This window comes from Aethalodelphis obliquidens, unplaced genomic scaffold (genome assembly GCF_003676395.1).
Source record: "Aethalodelphis obliquidens isolate GAN/ISIS:26980383/991018 unplaced genomic scaffold, ASM367639v1 scaffold44, whole genome shotgun sequence".
Taxonomy (NCBI): domain Eukaryota; kingdom Metazoa; phylum Chordata; class Mammalia; order Artiodactyla; family Delphinidae; genus Aethalodelphis; species Aethalodelphis obliquidens.
In genome coordinates this window covers 11,972,549-11,996,272 of record NW_020837988.1, presented here as the reverse complement: position 1 = coordinate 11,996,272, position 23,724 = coordinate 11,972,549, and the positions used below count along the sequence as shown (strand labels likewise).

Sequence of the window (23,724 nt, the reverse complement as noted above, 5' to 3'; positions counted from 1 at the left end):
GGGAGCGGAGGGGCGGGGCTCGCCATTGGCCTCGCGAGGGAGGTGAGGGGGCGGGGCTCCGCGCGCGGGGCAGGGCGGCGCTCGGCATTGGCTGTGAGAGGCGGGTGAGGCCCGCGTGACGGCGCATGCGTGCGCGAGCTGCGGGGGCTGGGAGTGGGGAGCCGGCCGTGCCGCGCTGCCGGTTCGAGGCCATGATCCGGAACGGGCACGGGGAGGCAGGCGGCGCCGAGCGTCCGGGCCCAGGGGGCAGGCGTGCCGTGCGGGTGTGGTGCGACGGCTGGTGAGCGCGGTAGGGGGCGGGGGGCACGGGCGGGGCCGCGGTGACAGCTGTGGTCGCCTTCGCCGGGGTCGGGCGGCCGGCTAGTGCGGGGCGGGCGGCGCCTCGGCCGCGTAGGACGCCTGGAACCCGGGTCGCCGCGGGCAGCGCGGCTGAGGGTTGCTGGAGTCTTTCTGCGGATCTCTACATGAGCGCCTTCCCCGGACGCTCCTTCTCTCACGTTTGCCTTTAAGCCGGAGACCCAGCCAGGCTGTCCCACCTGCCTAACTCGTGCACGATAGTGGCCAAAGTTGCGTGTCTAACCTTGATGACTTTAATCATTTCAGTGCCCTAGGAGCTCTTTTTCTCCGAAGGAGCCGTGCACCCAAAATGTCTTCCCAGAGTTCTCCTTGTCCGGCTCCCAGCTTGCCGGCACAAAATCAGGAAGGTTCTCCTAGGTATCTGGGCAAGCGTCAGCGCAGGCATTGCCCGATCTGTGTAAGACCCTAATGAAGCCCCCAGGCTCCTGGGTCCATCTGAGGAGGGCTACAGTGCCGAACTGTCCTCTTTTCTGGCAAGCCAGACAGCTGGAGTGGTGTTGAGATAGGTTTGAGGCCGTCAGCAGACAGGAGGAAAGTGAACCTCTAGTGATAAGTTGACGACTTGGATGCTTCCTTAGACCTTATTTGATGGAAGCAGAGAAAGAAAAACATCTGGCTAGCCCAGGGCTTCAGCGGCCAGCAAGTGGGGCTGCCATACTCCTGGGCCTGCACCTGAGTCACCTTGTGGAGGGGGCGTGGCTTCCTGTCCGTTGACTCTGACCTTGGACCTGACCAGGCCTGGCCCCTGCCCCAGCAGGCCACAGCCACAGGCCACAGTGACTGGGATACAGCCTGGACCCAGGTCCACCCTGCATTCTGTGCCATGCACCCTCCTTCTGCCCAGCCTGTCCAGTGGGCACAAGGGCCTGCCAGGCTCCTGAATTTGGACTTCCCTCTTCCCTAAGCCCAGGACCAGAGCCCTGTGCCCCACAGGCTTGTCTGCTGGGGCCTGATGTGCTGGGGTGGGGCTAGCAGGTGGCGCTGAGTAGAATGGTTTTGTACACCTGGGTCACCTGGAGAAGCAGGGACAGCTCCACCTACTCAGAGGGCAATACAAGGCTGGGAAGAAGCAGAGTGAGAATGAGGGCCCACCTCAGGGCCCACAGAGAAGTGGATGTCCCCTCCGCCACACATGGCAACCCGAGTGGAGCTGCTGTGGTGCTGTGTGTGGCCTTCAGCTGAGAGTTCACTCTTAACCAGGCCTGGATTTGAGGATGAAAGCTCTAGTACCAGGTGATAGGGAGGTGGTTGTTGGCCCCAGAGAGCAAAGCTTCACTGAGTTTCCAGAGGCCTTGGGGAGCAGGCAGGATTTCTAAAGCCAGTGACTGCCCTTGTTCATTGGCTGGACTTTGTTTTGTGTTGGCCCCCAGGACTGTCTGGCTGTTTCACAGTAGTACAGAGCCCAGTCCACCCCTGAACTAACATTGCCTTCTATTACCTTTCAGAGGGACTGCCTGTGACAGTTTGTATTTGGGAAGGGGAGGGGCTGAGGGCAGAGTGCTGTCCCAGGTGTGGGGAGCAGGGGCTGTTCTGTGCACTCACCAGCCCTCAGGTCTGCCAGGCCTTGTCCCCGGGCACAGCCATGCTCGCTCAGTCTGACCTTGAGCCTAGGGGCCAGTAATGTGGAGAGCTGAGCACCCCGCCCCTCTGAAAGCCCAGGCCCAACCGGACCCTGGGAGCAGTTGCCCATGGTGGCTTCCCAGAGGGCTTCCTAAGGACACTGCAGAGGAGCAAGACTGCACCCCCAACACTGGGATGATGGCCCTGCCCTCTCCACAGCTATGACATGGTACATTATGGCCACTCCAACCAGCTGCGCCAGGCACGGGCCATGGGTGACCACCTCATCGTGGGTGTACACACTGACGGTAAGCCGGGCTGCCAGGCCCACCCTCCTCCCCCACGCCTGTGACAGACGCCACAGGTCCCCTCGGTGGGTAGGGCCAGGCCCAGCCATCCTCCCCAGAAGTGCAGCTCCACAGGCTCGCCCCAACCCCGGCCCAGGCCAAGCCATCCAGAGCTTTCCCGTCTTGCATCCTGTCGTGAGCTTGGGGGGCAGGGGTGGTCCAGTGGATCAGTCCAGGTATGCCGCCCACTTCCTACCCCCTTCCTGGTTCCCAGGGCCTTAGAGGACAGAGCACCCAGCCATCAAAAGGGAACCCCGGACCGTACCTGGAACTCTGGTTGGCTGGGGGTGAGGGGCGTGCAGTTACCCAGCAAGTGCATCCGCAGCGCCTGTACCGGCTCACAGAGGACAGAGCAGGGCTGCTCCTTGTGGTCCTGCCTCGTGAGCTGAGGGCCCGATGAGAGACAGCCTCCCACCGTGAGCCCTCATGTGGCCGCAGACCCTGCTCGATTCTGGGAGGGGACTTCTGAGGAGGAGCCAGTGAGCCTGTGGCCAGCTTTCCAGTGGTCACCCACCTTGTTCTTTGCCCTCTTCTCTCTCCCTAGAGGAGATCGCCAAGCACAAGGGGCCCCCGGTGTTCACTCAGGAGGAAAGGTACAAGATGGTGCAGGCCATCAAGTGGGTGGACGAGGTGGTGCCAGCAGCCCCCTATGTCACCACGCTGGAGACGCTGGACAAGTACAGCTGCGACTTCTGCGTCCACGGCAGTGAGTCGGCAGGGCAGAGCCCCCGGGGCAGGGGAATTGGGCAGCTCCAGACCTGACCATCAGAGGGGCATCTGGAGGTGCCGGCCTCTTCACCCTTTGGGGAGCACAGAGCTTTTGAGGGTCTGAGGAAGCTCTGGGTCCTTCCCCAGAAAGGAGCGCATGCACACCAGGGCAGGCCTGGAGCCGGGGTATGGGCCTGGAGGTCTTCATGGCTTTGGGTTAAGATCCTTGTTCTCGTGTGCGTGTCACCCCTTAGATGATATCACGCTGACTGTAGATGGCCGGGATACCTACGAGGAAGTGAAGCAGGCTGGGAGGTACAGGTAAGCTCTACTTGCTGAGTGCCCTGCTTTTCGAGGAGCGGGGCTCCCAGGTCCCATCGAGCTCCTTCTGCCTGTGAGGGCAGCGTCCGGGCCGCAGCCTGTTTCTCGTGGCCTGGACTGGAGCTGGGGGTGCCATACATCTGCATCGCCCAGTACGGTAGCCACTGGCCCCGGGCAGCTACTAAGCAGGGGAAACGTGGGGTATGACTGGGGGGCTGGCTTTTGTTTGAGTCACTTTAATTGAAAAGGCCAGTGTGGCCAGCAGCTCGAATGGGGCAGTGAAGCCTGGGGTTCCCTTGGCAGGGAGTGTGTGATGAGGCACGACCTGGGCGTCAGTGGACAAAACAGGACCAGAGCCACCCTGTATGGCCTGCTCACCCCGACACTGCGAACTTGGGGCTTAGTGACAGCGTTCTGTCCAGTCATTTCCTTTGGTTGATAAAATCTCAGTGGTCCCTCCACTCTCCTGGTCTTGGTTTTTTGTTGTGGCTGAGAGTGGCGAGGAGACGCCCGGGTCTGTGCACAGCATGGCTGGGGGCTGGACCACGGTAGACTCAGCCACAAGCAGAGTTGCCCTTAGGTGGGGCAACTTAGGTGCCCATAGGAGGTGCAGCCTTGCAGGTGTGTCCCAGGATGAGAGCCCCACCCCCAACTCTTTTCCCAGAGAATGCAAGCGCACCCAGGGGGTGTCCACCACAGACCTCGTTGGCCGCATGCTGCTTGTGACCAAGGCCCATCACAGCAGCCAGGTGAGTCTTGGGGCCAGAGCGGAATCCCCAAGGTCCCAGAGCTGGGAGGGAGGGATCGCCTACCCCACCCTTGCCCCTCAGTGGGCACAGCAAGCTTCGGTGTCCTGGGGTTGGTTGCGTCTGGAGGGCAAGGCCCCTCAACCCCCTGCTCTTCCGTGCAGGAGATGTCCTCCGAGTACCGGGAGTACGCAGACAGCTTTGGCAAGGTGAGTGTCACCTGTGCTGTCTGGGCCGCTGCCCAACCCCCAGGCCACCCCTGGGGAAAGGCTGGCCTGGAGCCTTGCCCTCTACCCTGCTCCCTGCTTTCTGGACACTGACCGGGTACTGACCGCCGGTCTTGCTGGCTGGCCGGTCCCAGCAGCCACTGCATGGAGGAAAAGTGAGGACTGCCTGCATACGAGGGGTCTCTAACCAGGTGACCTGGTCCTCTCTCCCTCTGTAGCTCTCTCACCCGACACCCTCCAGGGAGACACTTTCCTCAGGAGGCTCCTCCCAGGTGACCAGACGGTGGCCTCAGGGTGCCAGGTCCCCACGAGGGCCATGTCCACTGGCCTCTTCCTAGCGGGTTCATTGCCAGGCCAAGGTGGTATTGGCTGCAGCGCCTGCTTGGCCATGGGACAGAACCCCAGTCCCACCGGCCATAGCGGCCCTGCCCAGCCTGCTTGTGGTGTGAACCAGGCACCTGCCAGCCAGCCCTCGGCATCCCTGCCTGAGATGTCTGCCTGGAAACAACAGCAGAGCGACAAGCGAGTGGCAGGCTGTGGCTAGGGGTTTGGAGTCCCGGCCTATAGCCCCCATGCCTGCCCCCGCCATCTCACACCTGTGCCGCCCAGAGCAGACTGACAGGCGGATGCGGGCAGGCCCAAGGATGGGCACAGGCAAGGGACGTGCCTGCGAGGCCTCTGTCGCTGACCAGGCTGTTCTCGGCTTACAGTGTCCTGGGGGGCGGAACCCTTGGACGGGGGTGTCCCAGTTTTTACAGACATCCCGGAAGATCATCCAGTTTGCTTCGGGGAAGGAGCCCCAGCCAGGGGAGACGGTCATCTACGTGGCTGGTGCTTTTGACCTGTTCCGTATCCTCTGGGACTGGGTCGGGAGTTGTCCCTGCCCCAGGCCTTTTCTGTGCATTTCCACATCTGCCCCAGCGGGCTGTGGGGGCTAGAGGGGCCTCCCTGACTCTCGAAGGCCCAGGATTGCGGTGGGGTGCAGGGGCGCCACTGTCAGCATGGAGAGGCACGAGCAGGTAGGTGGGAAGGTACCTGTCTGAGCCCCTGCTTCTGTGGGCGGCCGCTCCTCGTTGGTTCCTCAGTCCTTAACCTGGGCGCAGATATCGGGCACGTGGACTTCCTGGAGAAGGTACATGGCCTGGCGGAGAGGCCCTACATCATCGCCGGCTTGCACTTTGACCAGGTCTCACCCCGGGCAGCCGGTAGCGTGGGGGCTCTGGAGGGGCTCCTAGGGTTGGGGTTGGGCACAGGCGAGGTAGAGGTGGCAAGCTTGGGCCTCTTCCCAGGGAGAAGCCCAGGAGAGCCTCCCATCGAGGGCTTCCCCACACTGGCAGACGCCCCACGAGAGATTGTTGGGAGGGAGCACGGCCTCACTCCCACCCCAGCCCACCCCTGAGGTCACCAGCTGACCCAACCTTGTTCTGGCTCTAGGAGGTCAACCACTACAAGGGGAAGAACTACCCCATCATGAACCTGCATGAGCGGACCCTGAGCGTGCTGGCCTGCAGGGTGAGTGCAGGCGGGCAGGTGGCAGGCCCAGTGGCGCCTCCTTCCAAGGCTGGAGCTGCTTCTCCGCAGGACCCTCCCTGGGGTACAGGAGTCTGGGGCTTCACCATGCTGCCTCTCAGCCCCTACCCCGCAGCCTGGTGAGGCCCATCTAACCAGCTGTGCTCCCTTTCCGCCCAGTATGTGTCCGAAGTGGTGATTGGGGCCCCGTACTCGGTCACAGCAGAGCTCCTGGATCACTTCAAGGTGAGCACGGGGCTCCTGGCGGGCGGCTTCCAGGGAGAGTCTTGACTGAGTGGCGCCAGGCCAGCTCTCTGAGCCCAGGCTGCTTCCCTGGAGAGGGCCTTCTGGGGGCAGGGGACCATGGGTGGAGATGCTGGGAGGGCGCCCTGACCCCCGCCTCCTCCCCAGGTGGACCTGGTGTGTCATGGGAAGACAGAAATCATGCCTGACAAGGATGGCTCCGACCCATATGAGGTGGGTCATGCTGGGCCCTCGACAGACATGAGATGGCCACTGTCTGATGCTTCCCAGCCACCTAACGCCCCCGCACCTCATCATGCCTGTCTGGGAAATGGGCGGGATGACAGCTGCCACGCTAATGGCCTCACGGCTTAAGGAGGCAGGTTGCTAACGGGTGGGAATAACTGCCCCCACCATAGTGGGGTGGGAACTCTCTGAACCAGGGCAGCAGGGCAGTCTTCTTGGGGTCCAAAGGAGGGCTCTTACCTCCTCCTCCTCCTGGCCTCCAGGAGCCCAAAAGAAGGGGTATTTTCTGTCAGATCGACAGTGGGAATGACCTCACCACGGATCTCATTGTCCAGCGCATCATCAAGAACAGGTGAGTCTTAGCCAGGCTGCTGGGGGCACGGGAAGCCGCTGAGGCTTGGGTATGGGTGCACCACTCACCCCCACCTGGCCCCCAGGCTGGAGTACGAGGCCCGGAACCAGAAGAAGGAGGCCAAGGAGCTGGCCTTCCTGGAGGCCATGAGACAGCAGGAGGCGCGGCCTGAGAGGGAGAGCGACTGTGACTTCTGACCAGAGGGGAGAGGTCGCCAAGGGCCCTCCGAGTGCTGGCCCTGTCCCAGCCCTGCCTCGAGAGCTTGGCTCGGTTTTTAACAAAGCTGCGGTGCCCTCCTTTCCAACCACCTGGCCGTGGAAGGGCTGGTGTGGAGGACACTGCCTTTCACCCTGCCCGTGAGGTGTCCGTCTTGCAGCAGGCCCTCCTGCCCTTCCTGCCGAGCTGCACAGTGAGGGGATCCAGCACAGTGGAGCAGCCCAACAGGCAGGATGAGCAGGGGGCACCTTCAACAGAGGGGTGCCACCCTGCGTGCCCGGAAAGGCCCAGTTTCCATCCTTTCGGCTCCGCTGCTGCTCTCCATTCTGCCCCCAGGAAGCTCCTGCAGACCCTGGATGCCCCCCACCGCCCAGCTCGAGGCCGTGGCCTTCCTGCCCGCCCGGCCTCCGTGGGAGCCAGCATCAGGGAGCAGTGACCCAGGGCCCCGCCCCCTTTCCTCCTCAGAGTGCAGACCATGCCACCTCCCACATGAGCGGCCTCTGCCCTGCAGTGTGTCCCTGGCGCCCCGGGGCCTGTCGCCCGGACGCTGCACCCCCTGCTTCCCGGGCCAGCCTCCCCACAGACTGTTCTCGGTTTTGTACCTGACCAGCTGGTGTGCAACCGAATAAACCTGCTAGGAGGTGCTCTGCCTCAGGCTCTCAACCCTGCAGGGCAGGACCAGGAAACCCACCACCTTGGCCGTGCTCCCCGTTGCCCACCCAGCAAGGAGGGGGCCAGCAGGCAGCATGATGGCAGCAAGGAACCCCCCAGATCTGGGCCCCCAGACACCTCCAGCTGCCTCCCACGTGGCAGGCGACAAAAACAGGGGAGGGAGGCAAGGACCAACAGAGTAACTTTGGCCCCAGGGTCTGTCATGGGGAAAATGAGAGGCTGACACCCCGCGGCCCACATAGAGCTACCTGATCCAGGAAGGAATTAGGGGCTGCTCCCTGGCCCAATCCGCAGAATCTCAGGGTCTTCTGCACCCAAGTCAGGGCACACTTGGAGTAGTGCCGTGGCTGCAGGGTGCTGACCCCGGGCACCTGTTGATGGGGTTGGGGGGGAACAGTGGCAGTGGTTTATGGCTCTGTGGTGTTCAAGAGTGAGGACTGTGATGTTTTCTCAGTCCTCTGCCAGTTTCCTCCAGAATGGCCTCTGTCCTGCGCTGCTGAGCCAGATGGGGCTGGAGTACCCTGTGGCCCGGCCCCATGGGAGCCCCTGGCCAGCGGTCACTCCTTCTGGAAGGTGGGCCTGTCCTTTCTTTTGGTCCTTAAGGTCCAGCCTAGAACCCGTGCAGGAAGCTGCTGTGGGGGACTACGGTGCACGCACCCTGGCCGGGCAGCTGCTGCCTTGCTTCCTTTGTTCCCTCCTCGAGTAGGGGGAGCTCACTAAGCTGTGAGAGGCACAGGGCCCTCCCTGCACCCCCACCCCACCTGGGCCCCCAATTTCAGGAGCCCAGTGATGCCAGACTTTCCCACGCTCAGATCCCTGGGCGGCAGGGATCAGCCAGTCTCCTGTAGACTGATGTAAGTGTGGGACACAGGAGAGGCCGGAGGTTCCTCTTGAGACTGGATTCAGCCCTAGGCCTGCTGAGAACCCCCTGCTGGGTGGCACCGCAAGGTGAGGACTGGGGAACAGTCCACAGCAGCAGTCAGGAAGCCCCAGGTGAGCCACGCACGGTTGGAGGAGACTCAGGGCCTGGGGGTCCAGGAGGTGGGCTCCTCCAGAGACTGGTCCACCAGGTGCAGCAGGATTGCGGGTCCCACCGCCAGCCTAAGTGGAGGGCTGGTAGGTCCAGCTGGCAAGGCCCCATGGGGGTGGGGGACACCACTGAGACAGGCTGCAGACCTCTGGGACCAGGGCTCAGGCCAAGGACTCAAGTCAACTTCATTGGGGGTGGGGAGGGCAAATCAACCTGCTAAGATGCCCACAAGTGATGCCCTGAGTGTGAGGTGGGGGGAGGCTGGCACAAGGCAGCTGTGCTCAGGAGCTTTGGCCCTACACAGCCCCTCCCTCTTCAAGGTGGGGCAGCACCCATTGCTTTGGGGATATGTGCTTCCCCGTGGGTCTAGGGAGGGCTGAACAAAGAGTTCCCAGGCCTGGGAGGAGCCAGCTGCCTGACGTCAGATTCAGGACTCAGCTGCAGTGGCGCCCAGCTTTGTCATCCCCCTGGTGCAGCCCCTCCTGGTCCTGGAGCTGCACATCTGGCTGCTTTCCCACTCCTGCTGGGCCCAGCCTATTCATTCACTTGGCACAAGTATTGTCCTGTGCTGTGTACTTTGAGGAATTTTGGGGGGCTCCAAGAAGAGTGACCCCAGAGCTGCCCCTCTGGTAAGGGAGATCTTTGGTCTCAAGAAACCTAGGATTTGAGGCAGGAGGGCCTCCCGGTGTGGAGAGTTCAGGGGAAGCTTTTGTAAGGCAGGACATTTGAGCTGGCCTAATAGACTTGATGGCTAGTGGGCGACCCAGGCACCACCTCCTGGGAGGATCCAGGAGCTGCGTGGACAAAGGCAGGGAGGTGTCGGGTAGGGGCTGGAGGTGGGGGACATGGAGAGCAGCCTTGCAGAGCCAGATGTGGGGCTCCAGAAGATGTCTGGGGCCGATACAGCTGGAGGCCCAGCAGCGCTTTGCCAGCAGTGGGGCTTGGGAGCTCCTCTGCAGGTGTTTCCGTGAAGCCTGTGGGCCTAAGGGCCCTAGTTGCTGTCTGTGCTCCTAGGTGGCCAGAGTCCGGTTTGGAGATTCACAGGTACTTGCCCACTCCGTCTGCTGGGCCACCGGCCCCCCCAGAGGCTGCGAGTCTCATTTATTCATTAAGCCATTTACTATGGGGATGGGTGGGCGGTACTGGGTGCCATCTGGTGCCAGGGCAAGGGCAGGCCCCAGGGTGTGCCCGCGGGAGCCAGGCCAGGTCCACGTTCCAGGATCGGGGTTCACGTGCTAAGATAGTCCGCGGCGCGGAGTGACAGGAAGACGTCGGCCTTGCACTGGAACATGGCTCGGCCGTCGGGGAGCCGCTCGCAGCTCTGCAGGTTCCGGGTAACGTCCTCGACGCACACGGCCTGGGGGCGGGGGGAGGATGAGGGGGCGTCCGCACCCCTCCAGCGCCCCGCACCCTCCAGCGCCCAGTACTCACAAGGCTCCGCAGGCTGGGGCGCAGCTCCGGGAAAGGCGCCAGCCCGTCCCGGGGGTCCCGTGCCCACGGGGGGGCTCGGAGCGCCGCGCGTACGGCGACCTGCGGAAGCCGGACAACAGCCCCGCGGCGCAACCCACGGAGTAGTAGGCCGGCCCCGCCGCCTGCTTGTACCACGCGAGGCCGGGGGGCGCCAGCAGCAGGCACAGCGCCAAGGCGGCGGCCACCACTATCGCAAGCCCGGCCATGGGGACGCGGGCGGCGGCGGGGCGCGAAACAGCAGCACCGGCGCCTTATATCTGCGGCTGGGCGGGGCGAGGTGCGAGGGCGGACGCCGGGACGCAGGGGCCTCCCCATCCCAGAGGGAGAAGCCCCATGGGGTCAGCGCCTATTGGGCACAGGGGCGCGCTGGAGGAACAGATGGTCGAGAGCTTGGTGGAGACGCCCCCTTCTCCCCCACCCCGGCCCACCTCCCCGTTTCTGACCCTGCCTGCTCTTACTGGGAGGCGGCCCCCAGGCCACTCCCACCAACCTTGGTCCCTCCTGGGTCTGGCCTCAGTGGGAGCGGGGGCAGCAGTGCTGCACTGAACCCTCAACCAGTACGATGGCGCCCCAGCCCCGAGTCACCCCCGGAGGTCCCCAGCACTCATGAGGCTGGAGAGAGAGCCACTGGCTGCACTGTGCCCAGGGGACAAACGAGCAGTTCCCACCCTAAAGGGGAACTGACCAGAGGACAAGGGCTTCTTGAGGAGGCAGGGAAGTCTGGGAGGGCCTGGGGCCAGAAGTCAGTTTCAACAACTGGTCTGGTCCTCAGAGCTGATGGCAGGACAGGCAGAATGGCTCACAGGAGCGATGAGGGGAAGCCAGGGGAGAGCATTTGCAAAGGCAGGTGCTGTGATCCTGTGCCACCATGGCGGAGAGAGAGCTGAGGTTATGGGATCCTGAGAGGACCTGGTGTGGCCCCTGAGCTTCCCGGGAGAGGGCAGATGGCTGGACTCTGGGTGTGTGCAGGGCCTGGCAGGCAGCTGTGTGTCCAGCTCAAGGGGACCAAGCAGGCCCTGGGAGGACTGGGCTGGAACCCAGGAAAGAGTGGAGAGGAGCCCACCTGGCAGGGAAGGGGCAGTGGCCTGCCAGGAGGACCATGTGACCTGTGGCAAGCTGTGGACCCCTCTGGGGTGAGTGCACCTGTCCCAGTGCAGGAAGGCTAAAAGCCTGGAGGCTGGGCTCAGGGTCTGGCACCCCAGGCATGTGGGTACTTCCTGTCACAGGAGAGCATTCCCCAGGGAAGGAAGGACTTCAGGGAGGGGAGGCGGACTGGGGGTAGGCCAGATGGAGGCCAGGCCCCGCAGTGGGACCCTCTACAGTTGCCACAGCCCACTTCTCAGTGAGGGCTGGTCTTCCTACTGGTCTGTGAGCTCCTTGGTGACCCTGCATCCAGACAGTGTAGACAGGCCCCTAGAGTAGAGCTGCTGCCTAGAAACTGGCAGCTAAGTAGGAGCACCCAGGAGGCTGAACCCAAGGGTCCAAGATGGAGGGCACACAGCAGGCGACGTCAGCCATTAGGCTTGCTCAGCCACCCGTCCTCCTGCTCACACTTTCCAAACATCCTGGCCACGTGCCTTCCCAGGACAGACACCAGCACAAGGGCCCTGGCAGTTGGGTTTCTGGGCAAGGAGCACATGACCTCCAGGTTCTGTGAGGGCTTCCTTTCCTCTGGGCACAATGTTCAGATGGGAAGCATGGTACCACATGGGTGACCATGCACTGCCCAGTCTTCTCGCCTGGGGACTGGGGACAGGTAGAGTAGCATAAACGTGCTCAGCAACCAGCTACAGGACAGTGGCCCCGAGGGGGGAGGTCATCGAGAATAGACTGGAAGGAGTCAGTGCTCACAAGACATGCAGCCTGCAGCGGTCTCCACCCAGAAGCTGCACAAGACCATTAGGTCTGGGACCGCTGCCCCCCAGGGGCCACCACCCCATGGGAGCTGTGGTGGAACAGAAGTGCTCAAAGATGGCCCAACGGCTGTCCTTCCCTAGGAAGGGAGACCCTCAGACACCTGCGGACACATCCTAACGTCAAGGACATCAGCCCTGACAAGGAGCTGGCTTTCAGTTGGAGCAGGGGAGAAAGGGATCAAGAAAACCCATCACAGCTGCCTCAGCAGAGCCGGTTCAGCACCACCAGCACCTGCTCAGGGAAGGCCCACCGGCAGGAGGAACCAAAGCAGTGGCCACCAGCTGTGTCCTGCCAGGGTCCTAACGACCAGCCTGAAGAGTAGTCCCCAGGCCTCCGCACGGCTAGTCTCTTCAAGCCGCTGAGCCCGTCCCTCCTACCCCGGCTCCTCCGGCTGATCCCAAGCTCCTTCTCCTCCAGGGGATGTGACTCAGGGCCTCGTGGAAACACATCGAGATGTTTATTCATGAGAGTTTTCATTTCGGCGCACACCAAGACAGCCTCAGCACCAAGAAAACAAGCAACAGGAGGCCTCTGGCCAGGCTCATGTGGTTTAATGAGTTTTACTTATTGGATAAAAGTGTCAGTGTTGTGATGGAAAAAAACAACCGCAGCTCCAGTCCCCGTTTCAACCCTGTCACAGCCCAAAGGGGACTGTCCCAGTGGAAACCATGGCCACCCAGAGCCAATGTGGGGGTGGGGCCGTCTCAGGGCGAGGGGGGAGTAAGGCAGTGCAGCCTCACTCCTTGAACTTCCACTCCTGGCGGCACATGGGGCAGTGCTGCTGCACCTGCTGCGCATTGAGCCACTTGAGGATGCAGTGCATGTGGAAGCAGTGCGAGCACTGGCCCCACACCAGCGGGCAGTCGTCACCTGGCACCTTGCCTGCGGGTGGGATGAGAGGACTAGTGAGTCACAGAGCTCGGGACAAGCCAGGTGGGGGATGTGCACCCAGGGTGGCCTTGTGTCTTAGAGAGGACAGGTTTCAGGAGTGAAACCACAGATTCTGCCGTGCAGCTGCCCCAGGTAAACATCTGCAAAGCCCACCCAGGCTGCTCCTGCTTCCACTCTCCCCTCGCAAGGAGGAGCAGCTCAGGGAGCTCAGCGGCAGGAAGAGCTCTGGCCTCCCAGGGGCTGGGCCCATCTGCAGACACACCACAGCTCTGCCATCACCTGGCACCTGTGATGCCAAGAAGGTTACATCAGTGTGTCAAGGAGCCTGCAGAGGTGACCCGCCTCTGAGCGGTGAACTATTCCTCTTGATCAAGGTGAGGTGGGCTGGGGCCTTGGGACCTAGATGGCTCCTTCCTTAGGCAGCAGGGACCCAGTGCAGTACCAGGGAGTGGGCTGGTGGCAGCTGGGAGTGATACAGCACTACCTTCCATTTCCTCTCCATTTCTAGCCTAAAAGGATCCTACCTCCAAGGCCCAGGGCACCTGCTGCTGGCACTCCACCCCACACACCTGGAAATGCTACCTCTGTGGAGAGGGCCTGCCACAGAGAGGACACGCTACACTGCCTGTCATCAAGAGAAACTAGCCTCTCTCTGATTTTCAAGAATCTAGAAAACCCCATCACGCAGCTGGTGCCAGTAGAGCACAATGGCCGCCCCCAGCCATCACGCAGCTGGTGCCAGCAGAGCACAGTGGCCTCCCCCAGCCTCGAGTCAGGTCCCCATGGGCATTAAGGAGCTGCAGCTTGCTTTCTCCACCCTCTCTTAGGGGTGTCATTCCCCCAATCATTGCCCTGGGGGCCCTTCACGCCTATCAAACACGAGCTGTATCCAGATGTCACTAGCACATAAACACGGTGGACCAGCCGGACAAGCCAGGGTGAACAGGGTACATCCTGTCCACGAAGTGGTTCCTAAGTGCAGGGCTGAACCCCTGTGACCACAGGGCTGGGCTGGTCACCTGTGGTCCTGGTCCTCACTCTTGACACCAAACACAGGGACAGTTGACTGTACGATGCGTTAAAGAGATAACACCATGGCTGAGCCACATGACAATGCTCTCAAAACCTCATGTAGCACCTGCTCCGAGCTGCACAAGGGGCTGGGAACCTGGCCTGTGCTCTCATCCAACCTCACGGTGCTCCCGCAGCCTCCGTCAGCCGACCTGACAGACAGGAGGCCAGGGCCACACGACTCACGAAGGCAGATGCCACTGCCTGAAGGGACCAGGAGGCTGGTATGGGTGCCAGGTCTTACATATCCTTCAATGTCTGCTGAAAACACTCAGCTCCTTCCCAATTCGCAAGCAGCCCCTGCCCCACAGTGGTACCTAAACCCCACGGAGCCAGAAGGGATGGGCACTTCCATCTTTCTACTCTTTGGTTTGGGGCAGTGTTCCTCAATCTTTTAAAAAAATCCTTTCAATAACGAAATGCCACACCCTTTCTGAAACTTTTATGACAAAACAAACAGAAAATAATTTACTTGGCAAATACAAAACGATCTAACTCACTCTGCTTCCCAGGCCAGGGGGGGTGGGGTGAGTAGGACTCTGTGCCAGGAACCCACAGAGTGTGACACCTGATTTATATTGGTTCCCACCCACCCAGGGTCTTTCCAACCTCAGCAGAACTATGCTTGGAATCACCCCTAACACATTAGTCCCTACAAACAGAGTCTGGAAGAGGGTGAGCAGGGGCCAGCCAGCCTGTTGGTGGGGGTACCCAGCCATCCTGTCCGTTTGAGGGAGGGCTCCTGGAGGCAGCCCGCCGGGGCATCTGACAGCACAAGTGCAAGCCGACAGTGACTCATGCCAGCGCCGGTGGAATCTTCTTAACAAGACTTTCACTCCCAAAGCCCAGGGACGAGGAGCAGATTTATGACAGCCTGAGTCACTCTGGATTCTCCATAGGAGTTCCATTTCAGCAGAGAGAAACCCAGTGTCACTTGATCTGTATAGAAAGTGCCCTGGCCTAGCCAAACACTTTGCTCATTACAACTGGCTCACTCTAACCTCATAACCAGCAGGTCCAAAGTTCAGACTCTAAACCCCCTCTTCCTAGCAGCCAGCACACGTGAGCAAGCACCGCACACTGGGATGCGGCCCCTGGTGCCATCTCAGACACAAAGGCTCACTGGCCCACATTAGGCCGAGGGAATGGCCACATAAATGCTTCCGAGGACTTTTCTGTTCAGAGGTCACAATCTGCTGCTGAGGAAGTTGCAAGTACCTACCCACAGCCTGTGCTGTACCCTTAGGAAGGGTGGTTTTAAATGGATTAAACCAAGCCAGACCTTGTGCTTCTACTTTCCTTCCCTGTTATGTAAAACCTCATCAAGTAGAGCCAATCACTGACTTCCCAAGATTATATCCCACCTGTTTGATTAAATCAGGATAGATTAGCCCCTGAGTGATGACATTTCCTCTCAGGAGATGTAAAGATTAAGACTAAGATAAAATGATATTTGCACTACAATTCAATAATTTCAATTTCATGGTAAGAAGCAAAAACCTATGATTATTCCAATGCTCACAGCCCCACAGTGACAGGCCTGGTCACTGACTTCTCATCAGTCCCCAAGTCCCACTTCTCTCTTGGGACCACCCTTGTCCCCTAGGCAAAGCCTCAGATCCTTTCAGTTGGGTCTGACTAAAAACTAAATTCACTGGTGCAAAAATCTGCTTCTGACCCAAATATATAACCAAACACTTTCATTTCACAGAATACAGTGGGGACAAAGGAACAATGCAAAAGACACCACCAAGAAGAAATCTGATAAAACCCGAGCGCAGGCATTCTGCAAGACAACACTTTCTGAAATAATTAGATGTCTTTTTTAAAAAGGGACAGAGAACTCGAAACAGAACTGCTCTAGATTAAGTAGCGAAGGAACAAAGTGATCACACCTTGGGTCCTGGCTCACCCCACCCAATAATAAAAAGACATTTGGGGGGCTTCCCCGGTGGTGCAGTGGTTGAGAGTCCGCCTGCGGATGCAGGGGACATGGGTTCGTGCCCCGGTCCGGGAGGATCCCACATGCCGCGGAGCGGCTGGGCCCGTGAGCCATGGCCGCTGAGCCTGTGCTCCTCAACGGGAGAGGCCACAACAGTGAGAGGCCCGCGTACCGCAAAAAAAAGACATTTGGAAACAACTAAAGAAATCTGAATAAGGACTAGGAATGAGAGGCAACAGTAAAGAACTATCGTCATGTTATCTGATGTGACAACAGTGGTGGGTAAAAGTCAGCACTACATTTAGAGACGCAGCTGAAGTGAGTGGGGTGAGGCTTCATATCTAGCATTAACTTTAAAACATCTGGGCAAAAACAAATATAGACACGTTACTCACTGCTCTATGTGCTGCACGGGGGATGACCTTATAACATTACGTTTTTGTGTTCGCTTGAGAATTTTCAAATAAAAGGTTTTAACACAACTTTTTGTTCCACGTGTCTCATAGCGACTTCCATCAGGATAGGAAGCTGTGCTCTTTTTCTTACAAAACTTTTGACGGCGTCTTTGTACAAATATGGGCCCAAATAGCCTGGCTTTTCTCTATTAACTTTTCCTGGGGAAAGGAAACCAAACCCTAGGGACGCTGCGCAGGTATTTCTAGGGACACGTCAAGGCCGAAGGGTAGGCAAAGCTCGAGAGAGAGCGGGCAGGGTGCACTCACAGTCCGGGCAACAGCCATTGAAGGCCATCCGGCAGATGCCGCAGTTCTCGTCGTTGGCCACCCAGAGCCAAGTGGCCACACCGTTCCAGCACTTGATCTTCACCTTCATGGCGCGGGAAGCCTGCGGGGAGGAAAGAGACCACGAGGCTCCGTTGAGTATGTGGAGCTACAGCACTTGTGAGCCAAAGGAGTGCCGCCCTGAGCCAGAGGGTCAGCGCAAGCAGGAGTCGCCGCCGAAGGGCAGCACAAGCTGTCTACAAGGGGGCTGGGGCTGGGACCGACTCCTCGGGAGACCAGGACGCTCAAGGCGTCTGGCAACACCGCACTTCTGCGCGGGCGTCCAGAGAAAGGCGCGTCGGATTCCGTTAACAATTGCAAAAACGTGCTCTGCGCAACTTCTGAAAGGGATATGACTGACGGGGTGAGAGATGGAGACCCACGCCCGCTCCCTACGAGGTCACGCCGTAACAACCCCGGGCCAGGTCGCGCAAGCCGCACCCGCTCCCCGCCGCGGGACTGGGGTGCGGGGTCTGGGTGCGGTGGGGGAGGGGCAAGGGAGGGTCGGCACGCCCGGCCCCGCCCCAACGGCCTCACCCCCGCCGACCTAATCGCGCGCCGCCCCACCCGCTTTCAGTTGGCAGCGCCGGCGCCGCGCGGGAAGGTATGTAAACGACTGCGGCCGCGGCCCGGCAATTCTCAGCGGCGCCTGCCGAGCCCCTTGGCCCAGCGCGCACGCGCCGCCTCGGTCCTTGCTGACGCCACCGACCCACAGCCAATCCACGGCCGCTCCGAGGACGCGGCACCGGAAAACCCCGGGCGGCGCAGGAAGTGACGTGCCGACGTGCTGACGCGCGGGCTCGAGCCGAGGCCGATTCCGCGCCCGCCATGGCCGACAAAATGGATATGTCTCTGGACGACATCATTAAACTGAACCGGAGCCAGCGAGGCGGCCGCGGCGGGGGCAGGGGCCGCGGCCGGGCCGGCTCCCAGGGCGGCCGCGGAGGCGGGGCGCAGGCCGCAGCGAGAGTGAACCGAGGCGGCGGACCCATTCGGAACCGGCCGGCCATCGCCCGCGGCGCGGCGGGCGGCGGCGGCAGAAACCGGCCGGCGCCCTACAGCAGGGTGAGTGCGGAGGCCGGGTGGCGGGCCGCGGCAGGGGAACGGGCCGGCGGCGCGGCGCCGGGGCGGGCAGCCAGCCGGCCAACCGGGCTGGAGGGCGAGGGCGCCGGCCGGCCGAGCGGACGGGGAGGTCGCGCGCCGGCCGGGCCCCAAGGCGGAGACCCCGGCGGCCTTTGTCTTGGTTGGGCGCCCGGCCTCATGGCGCCGGGGGCCGAAGGGCCGTTGGCGCGACCGCCCGGGAGATGGGAAGTTAGGTGGAGGGAAGTGAAAAGTTGCGGGACGTGTGGCCCCGACGGTCGGCTGCGGCCTGGAGTGGGCGGGAAGCGGGAGCTGCGGGTCCCTCTACGCGCCTTTCTCCCTGCCGTGATGGGGGAGGGTCTTGCTATGGCCGTGAGGTCGAGGGCTAGCCCTGGAGTGAGACTCACGGGTCTCTTTCTGTTCTTATCTTTACTTTTTATTTAGCCGAAACAACTTCCTGACAAATGGCAACATGACCTTTTCGATAGCGGTTTTGGGGGTGGTGCCGGCGTGGAGACCGGTGGGAAACTGCTGGTGTCAAATCTGGATTTTGGAGTGTCTGACGCTGATATTCAGGTAAGGGACTGGAGCTTCTCGGTGGGCAGGTTACCCCGCACGGAATTGATTGTGGTGTTTGGGACGTAGCCCTGAATCCCCACCCACCTTAGGATAGTGAGCCCTCCCAGGCACCCAAGGGCTAGCCACTGTGCCCTGTAAGGGGCTCCAGGAATGCAAAGGAGAGGTCAAGCTAGAGTTGAAAGTCTGACCAGTGGGTCAGTTTGTGCTGGAAGACAGGCCCCCAGCTTAGTCTGAGGAGCCGCTGCTCTTCGTTACTAAGACGTGTTCGTTCTGTGGATGAAGGCCCTTCGCCTAAGCTTTTCTAACAGAAGCTTGGTTGAATGTGTGTCGTTTCTGTGTTATTGAAAAAACTAGGCTATTTGCCTTCTTTACTTTGTGCCTGTTTTAACGGTTTGTTGGGAGGAGAAAGCCTTTCATTTGTAGAACTGACAAAGCACAGAAGCAGAATGGTGCCAGCATCACTTTGGCTCCATTTGCCTTAAGGCCTATGTCTTATATGGAATTTTGTTCCTTGTTTTATTCTCACTTATTTTCACTTCCTGGGTTTTGTTAGTGGCATGATTCTCTAACTCATCTTTGGTTGAAGCCTCCTTTTCTTCTTTCTTTTCTTTTTTTTTTTCTTTCTTTTTTTTCTTTGATTGAACCCCAAAGGCATTTAAATTTGCTTTCTATAATGATATCTTGGGGGTCAGTCCAGGAGATGGCTGGGTCAGGGTACTGGGCCTTCCTGGGTTCAATTTCCCAGAGCCCAGCCACTTTACTTTACCGTGGGAGGACAGAGCAAGGCCGGTGAGCACTCACAGTGTCTCAACACTTTTTTTAAGGTGGTTTCTGGCATCCACTGGAAACCGCTTTTGGTGAACTCCACTTCCCGCTGTGTGCCTGCGGCCGGAGTAGCCCCACACTCTGGGTTCCCTCTCCAACTCCCAGCCTGCCTGAGGTCAGGGCAGTTTCCATGGCAGCGCTTGACTTCAGGCTTTGCGGCAGGCTTGAGTAGGAGGAGAGGGAAAGGTGAGCCAGAATCTGCCCTGGGGGAGGGGCTGGGTCAGGGCTCCCAGTCAGCGGGCCCTTGGAGCTGGTCCACAAGTGGATAGAGCCCCTTGCTCTGTGATCTTGACCTTTGCTGCTTCTTGGCACAGTCCTTGGGTGTGTTGTAAATTTTCCTTTGTTGAAGAAGATAGCGACTTAATCTTGTGCCCTTCACTGGTGGGCTTTGTGATCCTTTACCTGCATCGTGGTGCAGATGTCAGGTCCCCAAGTGGGCAGGAGCCCTTGGGCCCAGCTGCTCTTGGAAATTGTTGTCCCACCTGTCCCATCCCATACCCCAGACCCTACTACCACTGCCCTGCCCCCAACATGTATGTCTGCCTCCCAGGGAAATACCCCAAAGCAGTTCATACTTCCAGGGAGTGTCCCTGGGGCGCCAGAAGAAAAACTGCTTTGCTGACAACTGCTCTTTCTGACTCTCAGGAACTCTTTGCTGAATTTGGAACTCTGAAGAAGGCGGCTGTGCACTACGACCGATCCGGCCGCAGTTTAGGAACAGCTGATGTGCACTTTGAGCGGAAGGCAGATGCACTAAAAGCTATGAAACAGTACAACGGTGTCCCTTTGGATGGTGCGTTTGGGATTGGCCCAGAAAGGCTACAACACTGTAGGCAGTTTGTGGAGCCTGGGGCTGGCCCCAGCCCTGCAGGAGTAGGACCCCCTCTACCTGAGGACACTTTGCATTCGCCCCTTTGTCTCTCTCTTCCATTCTGCCACTTCTCATGCTGCCCCGTACATCTGGACCAACCTCTTGTGAACCCCCATCCAGCAAGCTACATTCCTCCCCTCCTTCAGCTCCTTCCGGAAGATTCACTTCTGTGAAGCCTTCTCAGAACCACCATAGTACACCTCTGAGTACCGGGCTGTAGTCGTAAAGACAAAGGTACTTTTCCGCTTGTGAGCACCCCGGACACCTGACAGACACCCACCTACACTGGGTGAGAAGGAGCAAGGAGGCGCTGGTGGGGCTGTCGTTGGCAACATTTCGTTCTCCCACCAGCATCTCCAGGCTGTTGCTCTTGTTGGGAGCATTGAGATGCACAGCGCCCCTTTCTAGTGCTTGCATGGAGGCCAGGGTGTATGCCGCCAGCAGGCCTCAGAGCCCTCTAACAGGAGCTGGTCCTCTTGTGTTCTCTGCCGCAGGCCGCCCCATGAACATTCAGCTCGTCACCTCACAGATTGACACACAGCGGAGACCTGCACAGAGGTGAGTTTGGGGCCTCTGGGCAGGGCTGGCCTGTGGGTGTCCACTTACCCTGCAGACCTTTCCAGGCACGTGAGCAAGTTTCCTTTTTTTGGTAGCATAAACAGAGGCGGGATGACTAGAAACCGTGGTTCGGGAGGTTTTGGTGGTGGCGGTGGCACCCGGAGAGGCACCCGTGGAGGCAGCCGGGGCAGAGGCAGAGGAACCGGCAGGAGTTCAAAGCAGCAGCTTTCTGCAGAGGAATTGGACGCCCAGCTGGATGCTTATAATGCAAGAGTAAGTCCCAGAGGAAGACTGGGTGGGGGCCGGTCAAAGACCAACTGGAGGAGGACCTCATTTTGAGCGAGAACCTCTCTTTCTCTGTTTCAGATGGACACCAGTTAAACAGACTGGCAAATCCGTGCATGGACCAGGACCCGGAAGTCTCGTCCGTGCTCCCTGGTGGGAGGGGTGACAGACTGGGGCTGTGTGGCCAATGATGGATTTGTTTCCTTTATGTTCTAAAATAGGATTTAAAATTCATGTAAAGGTTTCTTTTTTTTTTTTTCTTTTTTTTTTTTTTTTTTTTAATTCTGAAACAGACCTGTTTTGTACTGAGTTATTTTTGGGATAAATTTTACTGGTTGTTGTTGTGGAGAAGGTGGTGTTTTCACCTTTGCCATAATAAAATAGAAATGTGTGTAGAGCTGGAACTGTTTAATTCATCTCACTCTTGGAGTCCTCACCTGGGCCAGAACTCTGGTGTGGTCTGGCGGGCAGGGGGGACACAGGATCTGAGGGGGAAATGGGGCAGGCCTGCCAGGCACGTGGCACTTGGCCTGCAGGTTGGAGTTAGTCCTGCAGGAGGATGGTGGCTGCCCCTCTCCCATCTCTGTTCCCGCAGATCCGAACTCCTTTCTCTCCACCCCCAACCCCGGTAGGTGGGAGGATGTGGAGCAGTGGTCCTCAGCCTGCAGCTGCCTGTGCACTGCCTGCACAGCCAGGTGAGGGGCAGGGTGGGGTGGGGCGGGGTGCCCTGTGTTTCTGCCAGATTTCATATGGCTTCTGGGTTGAACTGTTTCTTTCCTTCTGATGCTCTGGTTCTCAGAAATGTGATTTAGCAGTTCTGACTTTGCAACATAATCCCCTCATGTTTTTTGTCTTTTGTGTCATCAAGGAAGGAGCACTGTGTTAGGGTGTTTTCTTAGTTGCGTACTTGGTGATGTAGCTAGTGGGAGCTGCGGAAGAATATAACTCGATCTGCAGAGAACTGGAGGGGCTGGCAGACACGGGTGCCCATCTGGACCACTCCTGGGACAGACTAGAGCTGGACAGTGATGTCACATGCTTGAACGCCGGTGACCTGCCGTGCAGTTTCTGTGGTTCAGGAGGGGCCGAGATCCCTGTGGAATGCAGGGCACCCCTTTGTGCCCCCTCTCCTGAGGGCATGCCTGTGAGCTACTCACAGGGTCCTGGTTCTGTGGCTCACAGGTACATTCCGGGGTGGGAGGGGGAACCTTTATCACCTGATGCTGGGTTGGTTAGAACACGGTGATAGCTTTTTGAGAATAGAGACTGTGGGGAGGGGTGGGTGGGGGCCTGCAGAATGGAGCTCAGAGTCACCCCAGCCTTATGGCAGCCATTGGTTCTTCCGGAGGCAGCTGCCATGGTCTGCAGCTCAGGAGGCTTTCAGGCTTCCATGTTTGGGATGGGGCTGGAGTGAGTCACGAGGAAGGGGTGTGATTAAGGGGTGGCCTTTTAACTGTCAGTTACCGAGCTATCACTGCAGATCCAGCGGCTGCCACTTGAGCTGCCTGAGCCATGTTAGGCGCTTAATGGAAAGATGGGTGAGGTGACTCATCCCTGCCCTCAGAGGAGCCCAGTCTAACAGGAAGGGATCGTCCAGGGCCTGGCTTTAGGTGCCATGGTCATGAGGGGTGGGTGTGGTAGAGGTTGGACTATCTGGGCAGAGCTGGGCAGCATCCCTGAGGAGGTGGCCTTGGGCTAAGCAGGCACGTTCCAGGCAAGGAGACTGCTTTCTGGATGTTGGGAGAGGCGGTAGGACATCTTGCTCTGCTCCGCCTGGAAGCTGAAGAGCACCTGATTGAGGGGTGCGCTGGGCCCAGGCCAGAGGCTGTAAATGGTGGGACTAGTGGCCCCTGGGATGGGGAGCCGTGGGCTGTTGGCTCAGGTGTTTGGAGCTAGCGATGGCCAGGATTTGGGGGCTTGTGGGGCATCGTGAGGAGTGGCCAAGGGGTGCTGCATGGGAAGAGGATGTCTTTAGTGAAGAGAAAGTTTCAGGAAGAAAGCAGGCCATGGACAGGGGCCGTGCTCAGTGGTGGGTCCAGGTGGGCAGAAACACCGGATGTGGGTAGGCATCCAGATGTGGACCCAGACGAGGGTTGCTTTGAGCTGGATGTCTCTGACCTGGAAGTTGGCTTGGGGACACTAGCTGGAGGCGACAGGAATAGGCAGGGGGTGACGTCATGGTTGCTGGAGGCCTGTGGTGGGGAGGCGACCGAGTCAAAAAGCCTGTGTTTTGGCAGGGAGCTGAGAGAAGCCTTCTCATCATTTTAATCCTCAGTCTTCTTATTTGTGAAATGGGAAACCCCACATTACTTCAAGGGCTGGAGGACCATGTGCTTTGCTGTTCACGTAGGGATACTCTTGGAAAGAAGGGACTGGTGAGTGTGCAGCGGCAGCTTCTGTGCTCCAAGGCGACTCAGGCTTCTGGTCACCTGAGGGCAGTGCTGGGTGTCCCTGTGATAGTCAGCACTTCCCCCAAAATACTGGTCGAATGAGTGAAAGGATGAAATAGACTTGGTGCTCTTGCACGTTTTCTCCTTCATGTTCTTTGCTCAGACGCTGGATTGCAGTCTCGCAGAACGGGTGGATGGGGCTGCCCCTCTTGCTGGGTCAGGCCCCCACTGGGATGTGCCCCAGCCCACCTCCCACCATGTGGTATGAGTGGAAAGCTCAGTGATTGGTCCAGGAGTGGCAACACGCCTCGCCTGGCTGGTCAGTTAGTCTTTAGGATTTTCAAAGGTGTTGAGAAGAAAGCCAGCGCCAGGTAGGGTGGCACACCCACAGGGACTGGGGCTTCTGGGCTCTGATGGGATGCTCAGGTGGAGAGGAGCCACTCAGCTCCTGGGTGTGTTCCTGACATTTGCTTGGTTGAGCAAAGATACACGTGGTTTACAGAGCAACGTGGATAAGGAGGAACAGCCCTGT

The 23,724-nt window shown here is 59.4% G+C and overlaps 4 protein-coding genes across 9 annotated transcripts; 2 read left to right on the top strand and 2 right to left on the bottom strand.

The window, feature by feature from the left end:
- The first annotated feature begins 143 nt into the window (after positions 1-143).
- PCYT2 (phosphate cytidylyltransferase 2, ethanolamine) lies at positions 144-7,481 on the top strand. Of its 5 annotated transcripts, none has more exons than XM_027081035.1 (14): positions 144-280; positions 2,137-2,225; positions 2,809-2,970; positions 3,227-3,293; positions 3,958-4,042; positions 4,204-4,248; positions 4,485-4,538; positions 4,977-5,115; positions 5,370-5,398; positions 5,701-5,778; positions 5,956-6,021; positions 6,187-6,252; positions 6,528-6,616; positions 6,702-7,481. In XM_027081035.1, exons 1-14 carry the CDS (start codon positions 192-194, stop codon positions 6,811-6,813), a joined length of 1,170 nt encoding a protein of 389 aa, XP_026936836.1. In that variant the 5' UTR covers positions 144-191; the 3' UTR covers positions 6,814-7,481. The 5 variants fall into 5 exon arrangements, with proteins under 5 accessions (XP_026936836.1, XP_026936837.1, XP_026936838.1 ...); XM_027081032.1 differs by having other exon boundaries at positions 146-280; positions 5,370-5,452; XM_027081036.1 differs by lacking the exon at positions 2,809-2,970 and having other exon boundaries at positions 5,370-5,452.
- Positions 7,482-9,646: 2,165 nt separating this feature from the next.
- Positions 9,647-10,715, bottom strand: NPB (neuropeptide B). Its single transcript, XM_027081050.1, is given in 3 exon segments — positions 9,647-9,891; positions 9,966-10,012; positions 10,015-10,715. Coding segments are annotated over 3 exon segments (372 nt in total). The 5' UTR covers positions 10,211-10,715; the 3' UTR covers positions 9,647-9,762.
- A 1,738-nt stretch (positions 10,716-12,453) lies between these two features.
- On the bottom strand, positions 12,454-17,315 carry ANAPC11 (anaphase promoting complex subunit 11). Of its 2 annotated transcripts, none has more exons than XM_027081052.1 (3): positions 17,172-17,315; positions 16,548-16,668; positions 12,454-12,803 (listed from the first exon to the last, which is right to left on the bottom strand). In XM_027081052.1, the coding sequence occupies exons 2-3, from the start codon at positions 16,654-16,656 to the stop codon at positions 12,658-12,660; spliced, it is 255 nt and encodes an 84-aa protein (XP_026936853.1). In that variant the 5' UTR covers positions 16,657-16,668; positions 17,172-17,315; the 3' UTR covers positions 12,454-12,657. The 2 variants fall into 2 exon arrangements, with proteins under 2 accessions (XP_026936853.1, XP_026936852.1); XM_027081051.1 differs by having other exon boundaries at positions 17,152-17,295.
- Positions 17,286-21,199, top strand: ALYREF (Aly/REF export factor). The gene is made up of 6 exons (XM_027081046.1): positions 17,286-17,669; positions 18,129-18,260; positions 19,734-19,881; positions 20,454-20,517; positions 20,613-20,790; positions 20,884-21,199. The coding sequence occupies exons 1-6, from the start codon at positions 17,433-17,435 to the stop codon at positions 20,896-20,898; spliced, it is 774 nt and encodes a 257-aa protein (XP_026936847.1). The 5' UTR covers positions 17,286-17,432; the 3' UTR covers positions 20,899-21,199.
- Positions 21,200-23,724: the final 2,525 nt, after the last annotated feature.

What these genes read in the sequence shown, in the direction of transcription:
- ANAPC11 (XM_027081052.1), bottom strand. Translation starts at nt 16,656, where the DNA reads ATGAAGGTGAAGATCAAGTGCTGGAACGGTGTGGCCACTTGGCTCTGG. An exon ending in CAATGGCTGTTGCCCGGACT is followed by an intron (nt 12,804 to 16,547) that starts GTGAGTGCACCC and finishes TCCCACCCGCAG; the next exon opens with GCAAGGTGCCAGGTGACGAC.
- PCYT2 (XM_027081032.1), top strand. Translation starts at nt 192, where the DNA reads ATGATCCGGAACGGGCACGGGGAGGCAGGCGGCGCCGAGCGTCCGGGC. An exon ending in CGTGGGTGTACACACTGACG is followed by an intron (nt 2,226 to 2,808) that starts GTAAGCCGGGCT and finishes CTCTCTCCCTAG; the next exon opens with AGGAGATCGCCAAGCACAAG. An exon ending in AGCTCCTGGATCACTTCAAG is followed by an intron (nt 6,022 to 6,186) that starts GTGAGCACGGGG and finishes CCTCCTCCCCAG; the next exon opens with GTGGACCTGGTGTGTCATGG.
- ALYREF (XM_027081046.1), top strand. Translation starts at nt 17,433, where the DNA reads ATGGCCGACAAAATGGATATGTCTCTGGACGACATCATTAAACTGAAC. An exon ending in TGTCTGACGCTGATATTCAG is followed by an intron (nt 18,261 to 19,733) that starts GTAAGGGACTGG and finishes TCTGACTCTCAG; the next exon opens with GAACTCTTTGCTGAATTTGG. An exon ending in CAGCGGAGACCTGCACAGAG is followed by an intron (nt 20,518 to 20,612) that starts GTGAGTTTGGGG and finishes TTTTTTTGGTAG; the next exon opens with CATAAACAGAGGCGGGATGA.